The sequence below is a fragment of the Lontra canadensis genome, unplaced genomic scaffold (genome assembly GCF_010015895.1).
Source record: "Lontra canadensis isolate GAN:19392208 unplaced genomic scaffold, GSC_riverotter_1.0 scaffold5, whole genome shotgun sequence".
Classification (NCBI taxonomy): Eukaryota; Metazoa; Chordata; class Mammalia; order Carnivora; family Mustelidae; genus Lontra; species Lontra canadensis.
In genome coordinates, this window is record NW_022630999.1 from 42,047,791 (window position 1) to 42,069,795 (window position 22,005).

At 38.4% G+C, this 22,005-nt stretch overlaps 1 protein-coding gene across 1 annotated transcript in view; it reads left to right on the top strand.

Annotated features, from left to right (window-relative positions):
• Positions 1-21,890: 21,890 nt before the first annotated feature.
• ADAMTS19 (ADAM metallopeptidase with thrombospondin type 1 motif 19) overlaps positions 21,891-22,005 on the top strand; it is a 250,022-nt gene continuing 249,907 nt past the window's right edge. The window contains exon 1 of the mRNA XM_032851974.1: positions 21,891-21,995. Within this exon, the coding sequence (XP_032707865.1) occupies positions 21,923-21,995 (73 nt within the window). The 5' untranslated portion in view covers positions 21,891-21,922. The remainder of the gene's footprint in view (positions 21,996-22,005) is intronic.

Genomic DNA, 22,005 nt, shown 5'->3' on the forward strand with positions numbered 1-22,005 from the left:
CATTCATAGAGACTGCCAAGATGAAGGCTGACTCAGAACGTCAGAGGATGATGCCCTTCCTCCTCCACTTCCCCACTTAGGTATCAGACACTCAGTAAGACACAGGTGGGAGAGCTGTGAGAAGCAGCTTCTCAGCACAAAGACATTGAGAAGCACTCCCTGGTAAACTAGCCCACCCCGAAACATGGGGTATTGCTAAAGGACTACAAAGCCACCAGGGCAGGGAGGGTAAAATGGTAACCCCAGACTTCAAACCCCACCACATGTTTACCTTGATCAATGCAAACCTTCATGCAGGGAAGAAAAAGTGTACACATCTCCAAGCCTGAGATAAATGTGTCTCAGGATCTGCTCTACTATACGTTCTACCTGGCTTCCAACAAAAATTAGAGGGCACTTGAAAAGTCAAGAACAAACATAGTCTGAAGATAGAAAGTAATTATCAAAACCAGCTTCAGATATAACCAAAGGCTGGAACTGACCGGGAACTTACAATAACTATGGATTATCTGTTAAAGGCTCTGATCGAAAAGATAGATGACATGCAGGAATAGAGGAGCAATTTTAACATAGAGCTGGAAACCATAGGAAAGAATCAAAGCTAATGGAAATATTAGAATTCAAATTGATGAAGTTTTCTATATTTATCATGTTTCATATCTCTGAAAATGAGAAAATTAGTAAAATTACTTTTACTAATACAAGAACTCAGACTGATTTGACTAATCAAGTGTTTTAAACTTACTTGTATTTCTTTGGGATTGCTTGAGTAATAAAATAAATAAGAACAAATTCAGTAAAAGTAATTTTACTGACTCAACTGTGTTTAAGTGTGTGTATGTGTGTGTATGTAAATGTACCTTTAAGCTGATTTCCTTAAATTTAATCAAAACATCTGAATTAATTTCTGCATAATGCCTCTAATTTTCAGTGATTGGATTTGGATGGAAAGATTGGGGGGAAAGTTTGTATCCGAAGCTAAGAATGCTTGTTCTAGAAACTGCATATTAAGCAAGCATGCAACCACTCAGGCAGCAACAATTTTGTGTTTCAGCTTAGATGAACTTCCAGGGGAATTGCATTAAATGGAACTGTTCTATGGGAAGACAACACTCTGTGATACAAAACAGCCCTCAAAAATTTACTAAATTGCTTTTTCATTAAGACATAGTTTTAAAAAAATATAAACGATCAATGTGAGCATTTCTCCTCAGCACAATAGCTACGTGACAAAATCAAGAAAATCTTGAATGACAATCCAGTTAGTGTTCTGCTGAATAGTGCTATTAAAAAACAATAATCACACAAAGTCTATCCACAGGTACAGCTGTTAATAGTACTACTTATTATTTGTTGAGTGCTGACAGTGAACAGACACAGCCCCTGCACTGAGGGTTTATAATAGAACCAGCCGAGACAGCCAAGCGAATCTGAATAAACTAGGCCAGTTAGTGTGAAGCTTTGAGGCTTACGTCCATCTATAAATTTCTCCCCCTTTATTCTTAAAAAACACTGTATATAAAGTAAATACATTAGTGTAATGTTTTTCTGATTTCTCATTGGTAGTTTACATTAAACAAGTCACAACTCAATTTATAATAAATCCCTTAATATCATTTAAGTACAGATCACTGAAAGTCCATGACAGCTTTTCACAGAGAATTTGCAATTAAATCCATAAATATTTGTGCTATAATAAAAATATTTTAAGCGCAAAAATTATCTTTTCTCATTTTCAGAGAATAGGAAAGTATTTTAGCAGGATAACAAAAAGCAGAAAGGAAGGAAGTAAAACCTGTTAACAACACACTATTTTTTCATAGCTGTTTGATGTCTTTCTTTTACCTGTTTTTCTGTATTGTATTTGAGCCTTTTTACAATAGGTTTTGTCCTAGAGCAAGGTTTCCTTAATATTTTTTTAAAAAGCTTTTGAAGTAATCTTAAATACATGCATATGTATGTATATTGAGTATATATACATAAATAAATCTTTTATTTAAGCCTGTAAATATAGTGTAGAATTACACATTGAATGTTTGAAAATCATGAGTTTAATGTAATATAAATTAACTATTTAGATGAACAGGAATACCTTGTTGTCCTCATAGAAGAGGACACCATTTTTCAGAAAGCATTTTAAAACAAAAATCAAGATATAGCTCATATATGTATGCTTCTGAGATGCAAAACCAGTTTATAATCTTTCTTGAATTTTTTTTAAGTTTATTATCCTGAGATAACATTTGAAAGGCTTTCCAGAAACAGGAAGACATGTTTCTGTTTCTAATTTAAATAGTCATATGATATGTGACCTTAATGTAGTAATAGGTATTCTGGCCAGGGTAGTTTCTTCTGTGGATCAAGTGTATTTTTGTTAAATTGTAAAAAATTTAAAACAAATGTCTCCCAAGCTGGAAAAAAAAAAAAACAACCCAAAAAACAAAAACCAAACCTCAAGGGCATCATCAGTCATAGGTTTAAAACACATGCCCAAATAATTAACAGCTAAATCATAGTAAAAACAAACAAACAAAACAAAATTTAAAAAAAGAGCTTTTCCTGAACACTTTGTGGTATGTAATACTTAAAGTCTTCTTTTAGAAGGCAGTTGTTCGATAATGACTGATTTTCTCTTTATACTTGTACTCAATAAACATTAATGAGTCAATGAAGTAAAAGTAGAAATATAACAGAGAAGCACTCAGTACTTATAATTTTTTTTCTTTATACATTCTTGAGTAGATTTTTAAGGTTATAGAGAATTAAATGACACATTAGAAAACATTAGGAAAAGTTTCCCTCTCCACAGCTTTAGTACACTTTATATACATTCACCTGTCTTTGGTGTGAGATCAAGAGTTTGTTGCATGTTCTGCCGTTCCTTCCTGCATATTAATACACATATATACACCCACTGCATGTCAGAGGAAGTGCTACACATATTGCATGATGACTTTTTAAAGTTTTTATATTATGCTGTTTACCCTTTTCCATGTCCATATGAAAAAGAATAAATGCTTTTAAAAAGTAAGTGACAATTTTCCATAGTAAGATGTGCAGTATTCAATCATTTGCCTAATAGTGAACATAGAGACTTTCATTCAATTCCATACCACTATGAACAACAGAGCCATAAAATTGGTGTGAAGTCCTTAGGGGCCTGGGCTTTTCTCTCTCTAAGACACATTTCTTCACTGGATCAACAGAATGTGTCATTTTAAGTTTTGCTATAGATGACCAGGACCATTTCCTAAGAGGGCTTAGCACACAGGGTCTCAGAAGAAAGGTAAGACTGTTTCTACCTGTCACATTTCACCTGCACTGACTCTTACCACTTTTTTTTGTTTTAATTTGGGGAGATTAAAAAAAAATCACAATAGGATATTTTCTTAATAATCTGCATTACTCACCCTAGTGGTGAAGCTGAGCAACTGTGATTGTTTCTCCGTTGTGTTTTCTCTTTCCTCAGTGACTTATTCTGTCCTTTTCCCATTTTTCTTCCTGACTGCTGGTGTTCTTTTAAAATTAATTTCTAGGCATTCTTTCTTATATTAGGGATATTAACCCTTGGTTTTGTTTGCTTTTGACTTTATAAAATATATTTCATAATATATACATTGTCAAATAATTGAAGTAAAAAAAAATAATCTAAGTCAAATGTCCTTCTTTTTCTTGATGATTTTTACCCTTTCTATATTGTTGCAAAGGCTTCCCCAGCCATAGATTATTCAGATATGTAGTGATGTTTTTGCGACTGGCATATCTGATAACTGGCAGTAGCAGAAGCTCGATAAACCTTTGTAAGGGAAATAGATTCTGCGAGTCAGTGACGAGTTCTATACAAGCTGCAGTGCTTCTCAGTAATGCGGTCATTGATCACGCACACATATGTGGAGGAAAAGGCTGGCTGATGTCATCAGAGAGGGCTGTTTTGTAAAATCCAGGAATGAGCTCCTCTTTCAATGAGTGGAGTTTTGAGGAGCTTTCACACGGGACACATGCCTTCCATTCCAGAAAGTTCTCGAACTTTCAGGTGAAGTTCATACCCATCATTCTTACACAAGCTTTTTTCTCCCCATTCCCTTCATCAGATTTCTTCCTAGCTTCTTACAACCGTGGCAAAACAATAACCCAGTTCACTAATTAGTATAGAAACTTTAGGCCATGCATCTTTCCAGCTGGTTAGACAAAAAAAAAAAAAAAAAAAAAAAGATGTGCTGCTTGAAATCTAGCCTGTTGTCCTTCAGGATGACTTCAGCGTGGAGCTGTACCAATGTCACAGTTCATGTGTGGCTGATGCCAGCAAAGTGCACAGAGAAACCTATGAATCTGGCTGAGTTTGTTCCTCTTTAGTTATCAACTGCTCCTTGAGAATTTCCCAAAAACAACAAGATAAGGTATGTGGAAAGGGCTTCAGTGAGATGAATAAGCTTACTCCTCTTCTGGGAGAATCGTTGATGAAAATGGACTGTGAGCACCAGTTTGCATGTAGTCATGTGTAAGCAAGTTCTCTTTGCTGAGCATTTCTAGACAAGTTGAGCTCAATTCCTTTCTCCCTTCTTCCCTTCCTTCCTTCCTTCTTCCTTTCCTCTATCCATCAGCAAGAATTTACTAAACAACGATTATATGCCTGCTATTATTCCATAATCTAGGGGATATTGGTGAGGAAGACAGGCCAGTGCCTTGTTTTGTGGTGTTAATGTTCCAATAGAACAGAAGAGCACTTGGTTTGTGATGGGCAGTTCAGTTTATCTGAACATTTGCCTTTTTGTAGTCAGATATATTCAGTCTTAATGGCCTAGTAGAAAGCCAAGAGTTTTTGTTTGTTTGTTTGTTTGTTTAAGATTTATCTATTTATTTGAGTGGGGGGAGGGACACAGGGGGGAAGGCCAGAGGGAGATGGAAAGAGAAACTTAAGCAAACTCTACACTGAATACAGAGCCCTATGCCGGGCTTGATTTCACGACCCTGAGATCATGACCCCAGCCAAAACCAAGTGCTGATCGCTCAACCTGTGGTGTTACCCAGGCACCACAGCCAAGAGTTTTTTTTAAAAGAAGGGAATAGTTAGTTGCAGAAGAGGACTTGACAATGCTCCAGATTTGTAAGGGTTTCCATTTTGATTTTCTAATCATGGCTTGCTACCACTCCATACAAGGATGAGATAATACACATGTGCCTGATGCCCCTCTTAATTTACTGGGCTTATAGGGTAAAGAGGCAGAGGCATTTGTGCCATAACAAGACCAATTGTAGAAACTTTGATTGCTCTGCAGTATACTCCAACTATGTCATCCTTGGGATCAACGAGTTAAATAGGTTGGGAAGGCAAACACAAATGAGATGTATGTTTTCTCCAAAATCCAAAGAACCTACAAAATGCTGTTTTTTACTTTGGGGTACAGGTACAACAAAATAATTCTTTACTTTGAAAGGGAGATCCTGACATGCTCCAAATTGCTGGGCTCCCAGGAACTTAATGGAGGTGGTAGGTCCTTCACCTCCTACCCTTTAACATATGTGCTTTCTTTCCAGACTAGCTACGTCATGCTCTCTGTCTTCTGTCAGCATCAGTACTAATTTAAGGAAAAGCATGTTGCTTGGAGGAATAGAAAATTTAAGGTCCCTGTGGACCAAATTACAGAAAACATTAGAAGGTAGACACAATCCAGCAGGAATTTGTACTTTGATCTCTTTCAGATAAACACAAATTGTTTCCATTGCTTTACATTAATATGGATAAAGAAAAGAAATACAACCAAACCAGTAGCTGCTTATTATCAGAGGTTATATTTATTTGCTTAAGTAAAAAGGCCACATCTAGATTTGCAGCTAAGATTAATTAAATATGCGATGATCATTTGTTTTCCAGGGCCCATCTGTCATCTGCCTGGGTGAGTTAAGTAGGAATATGAAAAAGAAAAAGTCACCACCTTTGCATCTTCTAAGTCTTTGATAGAGGCACGGATCCTTGTAGTTAGACAGTAATTCAGGATTACTTTGATTTATAATTTTGGTTTGGAAGAGGATTCCAATGGTTTCCATTTGGTATCTTACCACAGTAGCCCTTACCCTGTGTGATAGGAAACTAATGTGGGAATTCTGCCAGTTCTCAGTACTTCTATTCCTAGTACACATTAACAAGTGGAGAATAATACACAGCATTGTGGAAGAGATTGCCAGTCTGCCATATTGCCTGTCCTCCCTTGCATGTAGAGATGATCCTATAATCTGATTTTGAAAGAAAAAAATGTAAACAGGCATGATGTGTACCACTTCCGAGTATTTTTGGAAACATGTTTGCTTCTTCATATGCCCTCCCCTTTGTAGGTCTGGCAGCAAAGGTGTGGGACATAAATGAGTCCCAGGAGACAAGGAGCCTGGGAAAAGTATAAGGAACACCTGTCCAGACTCTTACAAAAGGGAGAAATATTTCTATTGTGTTATGGCCCTTATACATTGGAAAGTATATTTGTTACACTATACTGTAACATGATATATATTTACATATTATATATTTGAGAGTTGCTGTAGTCTAACACAGTGTGAATTCAGGATTTTGCTGGGCCTATTATAAGCAGACTCTGATGGAAATTCATTTGTGACTTTCAGAAGCCCAAACACTAACAAGTAAATTGCAGCGGATGTTAGTCGTCGGTTATTGGGTTCGGGGGAGTTGTTTGTTTTATTTTGTTTAAGATTTTATTTATTTGAGAGAGAGTGAGAGAGAAAGAGAGTGCACATGAAGGGGGGTGGAGGGGCAGAGGGAGAGGGAGAATCAGACTCCCCACTGAGCAGGGAGCCCGTCTCAGTGCTCCATCCCAGCACCCCCGAGATCCTGCCATGAGCTGAAGACAGACGCTTAATGGGTTGACCCAGCCAGGCACCCCAGGTATTCGAGTTTTGTTAGAATTAGTGTCCAACAATAAGACTCAAAAGATCTGGGCATATTCTATTTCTCTAAGCAAAGTAATCATAGTAAATAGTTACAGGTTCTTTTCTGGCAGGCAAAATAGAATCTTAGCTTATAGATGGTATCAGCATAGGTCTTCTCAGGGGTGTCCAGGCTTCCCTTCATTCAAAGGACTGGGGCTATGTATTGAGCCAGGTGTAGGAAATTGGTAAGAAGATCATGATCCTCTATTATAATGGATTGTTAGACACAGTGGATATTTTTGTTGTTCATTCTATTTTGTTTTTAAACACGGATCAAACAAGATTCAGTAAGTAGCCCACCCCTTGCACTTCTAATAATCCTGTGATAAATTAGAAATCACCAAAATCTCTGTGGGTCTGGGCATTTAGATTACATGGTTAATAACCAAGTTGCCCTATTAGGGTCAGAGAGACCATTTCACCGGCATCCCACAACAGAATTTGCAGCTTTGAAGAAGTCACTAGTGTATTTTTAGAGATTAATGATAGTCTTCTCATCAGTTTGTTTCTCAAGGCTTTGGAGAAAGGAGCACCTTCTAGGTCTTTGGGCAACAGAGGCAAGGGGCACATGACTCACTTGATCGATTTCCTCCTGTGTTCTAATCTCCTGCCCTCAGGGTTTCTTCTTCCCAACAACCGAAGGAAATTCTAGAATGGATAGAGGTTAGATACTCTTTTAGTCCACTCCCAGGCCTGGAATTCAGTAAGCGCTTTTTGCTGAGAATTTGGGGATTTGGGTTGTTCACTGACCTTGTATAGGACTGTTAGAAGCAGGTACCCCCCCTCACCCAGGCCACCCACCGCCCCATCTTAAATTCCATGCAGTAAGTATATGGTTGCAAAAAATTCTGATCTTCATGCACACTTCATTTCAGTAGACCTGATAAAATAATTTAAAGAGAAACTTTGTCACTGTGTATCATGGTCTGACAGATTCTTACTGATGAATACCTACAGAATGTTCAGTGCCTCCAACCCCAACTATGCCCTACTCCCTAGCTTTTTCTGAGGTTGTTTGGACTGCAACCCACTCCACAACAATTTAAGTTACAGTTCTTGTTTGTAGCCAGCAAATGGGATTCTGGTTAGCTCTAGGAGAAAAGTGTTTAATAAAATCATGTTGCCGTGTAGCTTAATGGATGGGAAGGCTAGAAATCCAAGCTCTGAGAGTAGGCAGAAACCCCAGGAAGCTGGGGAGCTTCATTGTAATCCAGGCCCAGCCTCTGGATTAGCTGGGTGGGATGCTTGTGCAACTGGCTTGGGACTCAGAACAAAGTATTGGCACGACTGCCACCGTAGCTACTGGCCACTGCTGTTGAAAGGAATTCCAAATTGTTTTTCTTTCCTTTGTGCTACTTGTTCCAGTTCTGCCAGCTATGAACATTCAAATAGCTAGACCTAGGTCAACAGCCTGCTCCCCAGTGGATAAGAAGAATGAGAACCTGGACTTTTGGGCTACTTTAGTGGGAACTGATGCCCTCCCATCCCAGCGTGTTCTCAACTGTGGGATTCCCATGACAAAGAGAAGGGAGGTCAAATGATGGGCAGCCAAAGCCTCAACAAAGGAAATGTCCCTCATAGCCCACTAATATGAAATTCTACTTTTATTTTGATCACTAGTCGAGAAATGGAGGATTTTTCTATTTTTTTTAACTTTTTTTTTTTTTTGTCTGGGAATAATTCTGTAAACTTTCAGTGGCACAGAAACTTGCCACATGACATGTAAGTGGTATATGTAGAAGCCTGAAGTATAGTCTTCGGGGTTGATGAAGCTGAAAAATTTATTGTAACTGACTTTACTATTTCGAGGATTGAGGATCCCCATTTTTAGATTTTAATCTTGGCCTTGGTTACTATTAAAAAAAAAAAAACAAAACTTAAAATACCTGCTTAGGTAGAACCAATTCCTGTGTTGAGTTTTATTTAAACTCCAAATAAACCTGAGACACTTCATGCCCTCATGTTACAGTCACAAATAAAATGCAAGTCCCAGGGGCGCCTGGGTGGCTCAGTGGGTTAAGCTGCTGCCTTCGGCTCAGGTCATGATCTCAGAGTCCTGGGATGGAGCCCCGCATCGGGCTCTCTGCTCAGCAGGGAGCCTGCTTCCTCCTCTCTCTCTGCCTGCCTCTCTGCCTGCCTCTCTGCGTGCTTGTGATCTCTCTCTGTCAAATAAATAAATAAAATCTTAAAAAAAAAATGCAAGTCCCACATTCCCCCTCCTCCAAAAAAATAGCAATAAAATGTTCATATGCTATAAAGTGCTGTAAACTCATATAACACATCACAAAGACTTGTAATAATCTTCTTCATTTATCAATCTTTCCAAAGTCCATTTGTCACAACATAGAAATTGCCACTGTAACAGTTTGTCTCACTTCATCTAAAAGTTCAATGAAACTTTCCAAGCTAGTTTTCATAGGATCTTCTCTTTCTGGTTACCTCTTCTTTCCTTCCCAGATATGTTATTTTTTCTAATAAAAAAGTTCTTTACCCTGCATGGATTTGAAGGATCAGCTTTTATCCTGTTAACCAACTGTTTGGCCCATGTGCTGAACAGGAGGAATTTAGCTTGTCACTTGGAAGACAAGAGAGGGAGAAGTCTATGGATATTTTAAAATTTTGTCTGTCATATAGTATTATATTGACTTGTCAATATTTTTTAATTAATTAATTAACATATAATGTATTATTTGCCACAGGGGCATGGGTCTGTGAATCATCAGTCTTACACAATTCACAGCACTCTCCATACCCTCTCCAATGTCCATAACCCAGCCACCCTATCCCACCCCCTCCAACCCCCAGTAGTATATGCTTTTGTTTTATAATAATCTCAGAGGCACACAGTGATTATTTGTAGAAAGTAGAATTGTGGGACAGTGGGACAGGGATTTGGGTCAAGTCAGATATTGAACAATTACAAATACATGCTAGATCAGGGAGGACTATGAGCAGGAAGTAAAGTCCTCCTATGGCAGAGTACAACGAGACCTACTTGATCCTTAGGAGTCTTGCAGAAGTCAAGAGGAGAGCTATGTGACAAGAATAAGCAGGAGCTATCTGAGCTAAAGCACAGGATGAGAAGGGACATCTTTTAGGCAGAGGGAACAGCAGTGCTGTCTTGAGGCTGGAGAAATCATAGCATGTTTTAAGCATTTAGAGAGATCAAAATGAGAGGAGTAGAATGGGATGGAACTGAATATATGAAAGGACTCACATGACCCAAGTGTTTAGGTTATTGTAAGGATGCTGAATTTTGTTCTGTGAACAGTGGAAAGCTGCTTAAGGATTTCATTCCAAGGGTATGATTTTCATGTGAAATCACCACTCGTCAGTAGTCTAAAGACTGGATCGTGGTGCAGACATGCTGAACACTAGATAGGCACCTTGGGATTTGTGGTGTTATCAAGGAAAGACAGCTGTATCAGATTAAGACTAGAAGTGCTAGAGAAAGTAAATGCATTTAAAGGCTATTTAAAGAAAAAAAAGGTGCCACGACTTAATGACTGATGGGATGTTGGTGATAAAGAAGATAAGTCAAGGATGGCTTCTTGGGCTCATGGTCAGAGCATCTGGGTGGATAGACAGTGGTAGCTCTTACTTACCTGGGGAACCCTGGAGGAAAATCCCTATTTGCTATACATATACTTATCAATACCTAAAATTGAAGCATTGGGAATGTCACATATTCATCTGAAGTCTTTCCTTAAATAGGTTTGTCGAGTTATAACTCACATATAGTAAATTTCACAGATGTTACAGGTACAGTTGGAATGAGTTTTGAGAAACACAGTTGTGTAACCAGTATAATCGTGATATAGAACATTACTGTCACCCAAAAAATTTCCTCATACTCTTTCGTCCTCTGTGCCCCTGACAGTACCTGGGACTGATATGCTAACTATCACTTTAGTTTTATCTTTTCTAGACTTTCACATAACGTCACCTTAGAATAATGCTTTTGAAATTCATCCACATCATTTCACGTATCAGTAGTTTGTTTCCCTTTTCTGCTAAGTGAAAAACCATTGGAAGGGTACAGGAGAATTATTTATCCTTTCACCACATCATGGACATATGGTTTGTTCCCAGTTTAGGGAAATTATGAATAAAGCCAGTATGAAAATGCCAGTAGTCTTTTGGATACACACACATCATTTTTCTCTTAGTAAGTATCTAGGACTGAGTTCCTGGGTTATATGGTAAACATATATTTAAGAAACATAAAAAGCTGTCAAGCTTTTTACCCAGAGTGGCTATGCAACCATGTTGCATATATATAAGTAATGCATGAGAGTTCCATTCATTCCACACCTTAGCAAACATTTGGTATTATGAATAGTTTAAATTTTCTCCAATCTACTGTGTGTGTACCATTATCTGTTGATGCTTTTAATTTGTAACTGATGTTTATTTCTCTAATCACTAATCGTGTTAGATATCCATATGTGAAAATATGAACCATTTCTCACCTTATCTACTAAAATTATGTAAAAATGGGTTACATTTACACTTAGGCAAATGTAAGAGGAAAGCTTTTAAAACTTCTGGAAGAAAATGTAGAAAAAAGAAACACTTGATACTGAGTCATGCAAAAATTTCTTAAATGGGAAAGGATAAACCATAATGGGCAAACGGATAAAGTAGACTTTAAAGAAATTCAACGTGTTTGCTCTTCAAAATATATTGTTTGGTAAGTAAAATGGCAAGCCACAGACTAGGAGAAAAGGTTTACAAAATTTGTATCTGTTCAAGGATTCCCATTCCCCCACCTTCCTGTCTCATTTTGTATAGGTTTTGTTGAGCAATTTGCTGTCATTCTTGTTTCTCTACATAATGTGTCATTCTTCTGGCTGCTTTTGAGATTTTCTCTTTGTCTTTTGTTTTTAGCAATTTGATTAAGATATGTATTAGCATAATTTCCATTATGTGTGCACACTTGCACATATACATCTGTAGTTTTCAATAAATTTGGACAATCTTCAGTCTAATTTCTTCAAATAGTTTCCCTTTCTATTCCTTCTCTCCTATAACTGCAGTTCCTCATATGTTGGATCATTTGTTATTATTCTACAACTCACCAATATTTAAGACATTTCTTCTTGTTTGGGGTTTTCTGATGTTCATTTTGTCTCTGTGCTTCACTTGGGATAGTTCTATTGTTATGTCTTCAGGTTCACTAATCTTTCTTTCTGAGAGTCTTATCTGCTTTCAATCTACTCAGTATGTTTTTCATTTGAAATATTCTAGTTTTCATCTCTAGAATTTATAGGTGAGTCTTTTTTATGTCCCACATCATCACGTTCATGTTCATGTCTATCTTCTTGTGAAGTTACAGCATAACTTCATAACTGCTTTCATGGTTTTGTTGGCTCATTCCATTATTTCCATCATGCCTGATCTACTTTTACTAACTGACATTTTCCTCCTTGTGATGGGTAATATTTTTCTGCGTCTTGCATGCCTGCAATTTTATATTGTATGTCACACAATGAAAGTTTTTCATCCTTGATGCTTTTTCTTATTATAACTTTAAATATAGTGGACTTTGTTCTAGTAGCCTGTTAAGTTGCTTAGAATCAGATGTACCATTTTGAGGCTTACTTTTAATCCTTGTTGGAATGAGCTCAAATCAATTTTAATTACAGGGCTAATTTAGCCCCATTCCTTAGCATATAATTTTCTGAGAGCACTCTCAAATGACCTTTGCATTATGAGGACCTTCTACTCTAGCTTGTGGAAATATGCAGCAGTTGAAATATTGTTCTATTTTCTGCCTCCCATCCTCCCCACCAGACTGTTGATAATTTCTTCATATACCTGTAGAAATCAGAATACAGACAATTACTTCAGAGTTTGCTCAGCAAACATCCAGAGTTCTCTCTTTGTGATATATCCACAAATTCTTTGATACTTCTCCCATCAAATGGTAGAATTTCATTCTCTTCCCTTCACATTGTTAAACTTAGTGATCCATGTCTGACAAAGAGACTGTGGCAGAAACAATGGGTTATCAATTCCTTGGTTAGGTTATTAAAACACTGTGGCTTCTTTCTTTGGTATACTATTTTGCTCCCTCTTAGATAGCTGCTCCAAAGGAGGCCAGAATCTTCAGGCCAGTCAAGTCATCTGTGACTGTAGCCTGCATCTCTGGTCACTTTCTGAGTTGCAAACTTACAAGAAATCTTAACCACAACCATCCAGATAAGTCATCCCTGAAATCTTAACACTAAGAGACTGTGTTAGAAATATAAGTGTTTGTTTGTTTGTCTGTCTGTTTCTTTCTTTCTTTCAGATACTAAGTTTTAGAGTAATTTGTTGTGTAGCACTATATTGCTCTAACATATTTTGGTATCTTGAAGTAGGGTTTTTTTTTTTTATATTTTATTTATTTATTTGAGAGAGGGAGAAAAAGAGTGAGAGAGCACCTGAGTAAGGGGAGCAGTGGAAGGAGAGGGACAAGCAAACTCTGTGACAAACACCGAGTTTGATGTGGGACTCAGTCTCCTAACTCTGAGATCATGACCTGAACCAAAATCAAGAGTTGGACACTCAACAAACTGAGCCACCCAGGCTCCCCTTGAGGTAGGTATTTCTGTAACAACAACTTAAATAGTGAGTGTGGCTTGAAGCTGGGTAGTGAGCATTGGGGAGAGTGTTAGTGAAAGCCTGAAGTACCTTGAAGAAGCTTTACTTCAGGTTTTATTTTGAAATAATTTTGCACTCACAAATTTTATGAACATAATACAGATATTTCTTATCCACACCTAATCTACTTTTCATCAGTGATAATGTCTTATATACCACATTATCAAGACAAGGAAATTGATATTGATATAATATTATAAATAAACTACAGACTTTACTTGGATTTCACCAGCTCTGTATGTGTGTATGTATGTGTATGTTTCTGTGAAATATTATCATTATTGATTTGTGTGACCATAGCCAGGATTAAGCTGCAGAACTATTTCATTATCACAGTGAAATTTCCTTTTGCCACTTCTATATGGATACACTCTCCCCCAAAATCTAATCCCTGGCTGCAACTGATATGTTCTCCACCACTATAATTTTCTCATTTCAAAAATAATATGTAGATGGAATAATAGAGCATATAACATTTTGAGATTGACTTTCATTCATCATCATACCTTTGAGATCCATTCAATACTTCATTTGATGTATGAGAATTCCAGTTGATTCCACATCCTTGTCAGCACTTGGAATTGTCAGTATTTTGTATTTTAACCATTCTAACAGGCATGTTATTTAATGTTATTTAATTAACCATGTTATTTAATTAACCATGATATTTAATCATGGTTTTAATTTGCATTTATTTTTACCAATTAATGATATGTAATACATTTTCATGTGCTTATTGGTTCTGCAGATACTTGCTTTTAAAGTTTTTCTCCCATTTTCTAGGTGGATTATTTGTTTTCTTGGTAGTGAATTCAAAGATCTTTAAAAATATTCTGAATTTAAGTCTTTTTTCAGATATGCGGTTTTCACATATCTTCTCCCAGTTTGTGGCCCAGTTTTACATTCTTTTCAGGGAAAAAAAAAAAGCTTTTTTTTTTTTTTTAAAGAGTTCATTTATTTATTTGACAGATAGAGATCACAAGTAGGCAGAGAGGCAGGCAGAGAGAGAGAGAGAGAGAGGAGGAAGCAGGCTCCCTGCTGAGCAGAGAGCCCGAAGTGGGGCTCGATCCCAGGACCCTGGGATCATGACCAGAGCCGAAGGGAGAGACTTTAACCCACTGAGCCACCCAGGCACCCCATTGGGAAAAAAAAAGCTTTTAATTGAATTTGAATCTATCACTTTTTAATGGATTTATTATTATTAATATTTATTTCTGTTTCTAGAAAAACACTCTTTGTTCTTTTCCAAATAGCACATCTAAGAACTCTTTGTTTAACCCTAAGGTACAAAGACCAACAATTTTTGTTTCATATTTTCTTCTAGAAGTTTCATGTTTTATAGTCTTATATTTTGTATTTAAATCTATGATCCATTTTGGATTAGTTTTTGTATAAGATATGAGATTCAAGTCGAGTGTTTTTATTTTGTCCTTGGTGTTCCGTTGTTGTGACCCTACTTGTTGAAAAGGTCATCCTTTCTCCATTGAATTACTTCTGCACCTTTTGTCAAAAATCAGTTGACTGTACTTGTGTGGAAAATATTTCTGGGTTCTATTCTGCTCCATGGATCAATGGAATACCACAATTTCTTGGCTTCTGTAGCTGTGGATTAAATACTAATATGAGGTGGTATTCGGTCCTCACGTGGTATTTAGACTTTATTATTTTTTGTCAACATTTTTTCCATTATTTTAGTTTCTATGGTTTCCTTGTATATTAAAAAAATCAACTTGTCTATATTTACAAAAGAATTCTGCTGGGATGTTGATAGGAATTGCTATAAACAAAAAGAACTTTCGGGCATAATTGTCACCTTTTTATATGCTTATTCTTCCAGCTCACTATATCTCTACATTTATTGAGGTCTTTATTTTTTACTGTTTTGTGATTTTCAGCATACAGATCCTGTATGTATTTGATTAGACTTACACCTAAGTATTTCATTGAGAGCTAATGTAAATGGTAAACTTATTTTTAGTTGTCAGTTGTTCATAGCTAGTATTTAAAAATATGGTTGATTTTTGGTGTTGACCTTGTATCCTGTGACCTTGCTCATTACTCTAGGAATTATTTTGCATTTATTTTGAGAATTATCTACATGGGCAATCATGTCATTGGCAAACAGGGACAGCTTTATCTATCCTTTTCTAATTTGCATTACTGGTATTTCCTTTAAGTGTTTTATTGCACCAGTTAGGATTTCAAAGACTATGCTGAATAGGAGTGGTAAGAGTGGACATTCATGCCTTGGTACCAATTTTAGAGGGATAGTATTCAGCCCTTCATTCTCATCTGTAGTTTTAAAAAACAGATATTCTTTTTCCAGTTGAAGAATTTCCCTTCGGTTCCTATTTCAGTTTGCTGAGAGTTTCAATCATAAAGAGATGCTGAATTTTGTTAAATGCCCTTTTGCATCAGTTGGTATAGTCGCACAGGTTTTCTTCTATAGCTTGTTGTTATAATGGATGACATTGATTGATTTTGGAATATTGAACCAGCCTTGAATTCCTCAAATACATCTCATGGGCCATATTATGTTATTCTGTTGATATACTGCTGAATTCAATTTGCTAGTTGCTGATTTTATTTCTGTATTTATGATTGTTGATTAAAATTGTTGATTTTATTTCTGTATTCATGATATATATTAATCTGTATGTTGGCTTTTTGTACTGGCTTTCTCTGGATTTGGTATGACAGTAATGCCAGCTTTATAAATTAAGTTGCAAAGTTCTATTTCCTGGGAAAGATGATGTAGAATTGATGTTACTTTAAAAATAAATGTTCAGTACTCACTGAAAGCATCTGGAACTAGAGATCTCTTTTTCCAAGGTTTCTAAACTACAAATGTAATTTCTTTAATACTTTGAAAAGGCTTTTGGTTTAAGGCACATGAACGTGGGTTAGGCTACAGCTGAGGGGTTGTAGGAAAATGAGGTAAATATTATTGTAAACTAAAGAAAAGAGAATCTTTGTACATCATTGACATTCAATTTAGGAAGACTGCTGTCTGCTATAGAAAATGGACCTAATGTACTTGTTCTTCAAGCTAAGAGGATTTCCAAAAATTTTGGAAGTTGGTGCTTGGTGTTTTCCTGCCTATAGAAAATGTGAAAGGAGGGAGAGAAACTAAAGAAGGTTGTTCACAAAAAACTGCCAGGACCTGATGGCTTTGGACCTTTTAAGCTTCTTTTTCTGTAAACTAATGTTAAAATTAAGAAGAAATTGCCTCAGAACACAAAGGAAATATAGGGCATTTTCAGGAAAGCATGGCATAATGATGAAGCCAAAGGCAGGACTATAAAATCCTTTGTTAAGAACTCATTGAGATTACACTTGGACATTCAGAGCATTTTTGTGTAGGAGTGAAGGTCCTCTAAAGTGTTTCCGTTGTGTCTCCCAGATCCTTTTGACCAAACACTAGGAATTCTAACAAATCTAAGAACACTTCTTAGTGTTCTCATCAGCTCCCCATCAGAAACTCCAGGTAGAGAAGGGTTTATCTTAAAGAGATTTGAGGGTGTGGTCTCATGGATTGAAAGTGAAACCCATAAAGATTCACAAAATACTTGCAAAGTTCGAAAAACAGTTAAATGTGAAGAAATATTTCTGGACAAAAAGGGGCAGAGACTATATAAAATGATTCAGAGTTGTTGGATCCATAAATTCTACTGTCAGGAAGCCAGTTGAGAAAACTAATCAATTTTAAATGCATATAATCTATCATGAAAATGGAAGGATGACTCAGAGGAGAAACCATTTCCCAGGGGAAGACCCAGTACCATGGAGAATTATCCCCAGGCCTTGAGACATAATTAAGGAACTTTAAACATTTTCCTACTTGGATTTTAGAATTGCCACAGAGCAAAGGCCCCTTTGTGCCTGGACCAGTGACTCCTTTGTGTTTCCCCTTTGCCACCCTTTTGAACAGAAACGGCTAGAGCAGCTATCCCTGCCTGTCCTACCACAGTATGTTGGGTGTATGGGAGACAAATACTGTACCTTTAGTTTCAGAAGCCTATAGAGGGAGAAAGACTGAATTAAAGGAGCTCTGCCTAATGAATGTTGCTGAAAACATTCATGCACACCTAATAACGCGGTTGAGATATTGAGATTCTGGACTTTGAGGGGATGCTTTAATAGGATGAGCCTTTTGAGGGCCCTGGGAAGGGATGAGTGCATTCTACATATGGAAGAAATGCAAATAATTTATGGTTAGGAGGCACAGATGCCCTCTGATAATTTTTAAAATATATCCATGAATTCTTTGATACTTCTTCATTTCAGTGTGGGCTGGACTTTGTGACTTGCTTCTTCTTCTTCTCTTTTTTTTTAAGAGAGAGAGAGAAAATGAACAGGGGCAGGGGGAGGGCCAGAAGGCAAAGCAGATGACCTGCTGAGCGGGGATCCTGACCCAGAGCTAGATCCCAGGACTCTGGGATCATGACCAGAGCATGGAAGGCAGATGTTTAATCAACTGAGCCACCCAGGTGTCCCAGTGACTTGCTTTTTATGAACAGAATATGGTAGAAATAATGGTAGGCCATTTTCAAGACTGGGTTATAAAAAGACCAAAGTTTACAGTGTGGGTGCGCTCTCTCTCTTGACTCACTTGTTCTGAAAGAACACATGATAGAGCAGCCAGATGGAGAGGTCCATGAGGCAAGTTTCCTACCAACAGCCACAGGATTTAGAAAACAGAACCTCTCTCTTCAGTTAAGTCTTAAGAAATAATAGTTTTGGTCAAGAGTTTGGCTGCCATCTTGTGAGAGACCCTGAACCAGAAATATCTAGCGTAGCTACTCCTAGACTCCTGATGCTCATTGAGATGATAAATGTCTACTGTTTTAAATTACTCAGTTTGTTATGTAGCAGTAGAAAACTATTATACTCTCTATTCTGCTCCTTTCTCTCTGACACTCTGGTCTGTAATTCTAGTCATCTTGCTGTGTCTTCCCTACTCAGCTCATCTTCAGAGTTCTGTTTGGATTTCTCCTCACTGTGCATAGAAGCCTCTTCACCTAACTCAGTGAAAGCATTCTTTGTATTTTCTTAATATTTTAAGGTTTTCTGGAGGGGAAAGCATTTAAGATTAGCTTTAGGTTGTGAGAGGCTTAGGGCCAGTGAGTTGAGGGAATGAGGAAGGGCTGAAGTCATCAAAGCCAACTTTCCATGTAGAGAAGCATGGTTTATAAAATGCAACATGTGAGCACTTTGTGGGTAAGAACAGTTGGTTCCACTTACTCTGATGTTTTGTCACTTACCTCCAGTGCATAAAAGCCGTGCTTGGTTGATGCTAACTACCATCTGGTGACATATGTAGTGACCTGTCTAAAGCAACATATTTTCCCCAGCTGCTCCTTTCTTCCCTCTGAGGTTAGTCATGCACACACATGTCACAGTCCTGCCTTTTCTCCTTGATTTCACCATGCACAATTTACTCAATTCCAAATCAGGCTAGTTCTTTCTTTCACATACATGCATACACACTCAAAGGCACTTTAAGAGATGCTCTTATTTGCACATCTAAGTCTCTTTAGTTAGAGCACAAAAACTTCCTACAAGTCCTTTCTCTATTAGGCTTGTTCTTTCTGAAGCCGGATAAATCATGCTGATAGTATCTGATCACCAACAGAGTTAGTGTTGTAAATCTGGATTAAGGAATTAGAATGGGAATGAAATACCATACAGAAATCAATTTCTATTATCTTCTAAATGATCTTAGAGAATCTCCTTAGAATTTCCACAACTAGTCAGTGTAAATCAATGAATTAAGCAGGGTGTTGTTTTAAAAATATATATATGAAAGAGGGGTGCCTGGCTGGCTCAGTCAGTGGAGCACATGACTCTTGATCTTGGGGTTGTGAGTTTGAGCCCCACAATGGGTGTAGAGATTACTTAAAAATCAAATTTTAAAAAAGTAAAAAATATATGTAAAAGAAATCCTACCTTTCCAAGAAGAAATGATAGCTTAGTAGAAGAAATATGTACACGACGTACACCAAACCACATGATTTATAAAAAATCTTAGAAAACATACAAATATATTATAACAGTATGTCAAATGGGAGAAAGATCAGAATTATCTGGGAATTAGGCAAAACTTTCCGTAACAATCACTATTAACCTCTACCATTAGGGATTGGTAGGGATCCTGTATCAATAGGAACAAAAAAGGACAGTGATGGGAACTTAAATTGACAACATGTGCTTCTGAGTATATTTAACCAAATCATATCAAACCTCATCTAGTTTTAAGGAATCACAAAGGTATTCCAGTAAATACAGACAATATACATTCCTCCTCAAACTTTACTCTTATATTTTTATTGTCATTGTTCAAATGATATAAGAAACATTTTATTTAATTCATATATCCTAGTGGAAATATTTCAGTAAAACTAGCTGTCTGCCTTAATACTTGCTATATTTGTTAAAAATAAACTGCCTTTGATTTCTTGCCTAGTTTTAAGTCTGTATAATTAAGTCCCATAAGGAGTGTGTAGGTTTCTAAGTAACCCAGATATTTCTTGAATGTCTGGAAATCCACACCCACCTAGTTGCTCAGTTCCAGGGATTTTACAAGACAAGGTTTGGAGGCAGAGCACTCTTGACAAACACCTAGAGTGTCTTCATGTTTGTTTTTAAGCCCAAGACAACTCAAAGAAAGTATTCTAGGACCCAGCTTATTCAAACAATGGCTTTCCTTTGAAATAAGATAGTCTGCCTCCTTTAAAGGCATAGTAGTCACCTTTGACACAAGGAACAGAAGGTGAAATAACAAAGGATGTGGGGAACCAATCTCCCAATGCTGGAATTTTAAAAAATACTGATTTGCATTAACTAATTTTTAGGTGACTGGCCTAGTACAGAGGATGCATACAGAAAGTTAGATGAAACCCTCTTGAGTCTGATGTGAAAATGTTTGGTGTGGCCAAGGAAGAGGTGTGCAAAAGGGAGTGGGGACCATGAAGATCTGTGACAAAGGAAGCAAGAATATTTAAGTTAGCATTCCCCCCAAAAGACAGAAAGAGCAAAGATACATTTTCGATGTACAAAAAGTAAAAAAGGCAAAATAATCTCACCTTATGAGATCTTTAACATACAATATTTAATGTCAGTCCCTTTAATCTCACCCTTGTTATGAGATAGAGAGAGAGTGTGTGTGTGAGAGATCCAGAGAAGGGGAGGAGGATGGAAATTGATAGCAGTGATGAATGGGAAGCCTGAAAGATAAGGTGGTAAAGGGACTCTGAAATGTCAGGGTGTCTACTGTCCTGGGAACCTTTGAAGCACACTCCGTGACGAATTACATTATCTCCCAGCTTAGAAAATTCCTAGAGACAAAGATGGATAGAAAAATCAAAGTCTTTGGGAAGTGGGGCCACAGCTTTGTGCTCAACCCTGCAGTAAGTTTTGCTTTGTGTGATGTGAAGATTGGGGAGAGAGGGACGTGCGGGTCGGATGGACTGGAGAGGCGCTTCTACCTGCACACACCTCAACTGGGGAGTGGGGGTGGGAGTGGGTGCAGAGTAAGGATGCAAATCGGCCTCCCAAGAGTGGCCAATCAGCAGTCAGGTGAGGGAATTTGGGTCCCCACCCCAACTGGGTGTGTAAGCACGTGTGTGGTTTTCTGGGACCTTTGTCCCACAAAATCACAAGAGGCGGGCACCCCTTGCTCCCTTCTTGTCAGATCTGCTTGAATCTTTTCTCCTCCACACCCACCTCGCGAGTCGTGTCTCCTCCTCATCCCGCCACAAATTCGCTCCCGCGCCTCTCAGGGTAAGAGCTCGCAACACTCCGGACCCGAGTCGTGCGCGGAGCTTGGCACACCAGGTTGCTGGGAACCGCTCCTGGCAGTTCTGCGCGGGTGCAGGCGGCGAGCCACCGCTCGGACACCGCGGCGCTCCTGCCCGCGCGGGGCAGTCCTCCCTCCTGTCCGGAGGCAGCACTGCCAGCCTTGCGCCTGCCGGCTCACTCCTGAACTTTGGGTCTATCCTGTGGGACTCCGGAAACTCTCGCAACGTCCAGAACACAGAAAATAGACTCATCACCTAATTCGCCAGGGAGCCAGAGCGCTGCGGGGCCGCGGCTCTGCCTGCCCCCGCTCCTCCCCCCACCCCACCCCACCCCACCCCCGCCCGGGCTCGGGCAGCCTCTCCGAGTCACACAGCAACCCCCCTCCCACCCCCGGCAGACAAAGGGCCTGGGCAAACTCGCCAGCCCAGCCTCCTTGCGCTCCGGGGAGGCGGCGGCGCCCGCGGTGGATCGCGCAAGGAGGCGCGCGCGGGGCAGGGAGCCGCGGTCGCGGGAGCGCGGTACCGGAAAGAGCCGCGAGATGCGCCTTACTCACATCTGCTGCTGCTGCCTCCTTTACCAGCTGGGGGTCTTGTCGAATGGGATCGTTGAAGGTAAGTTCTT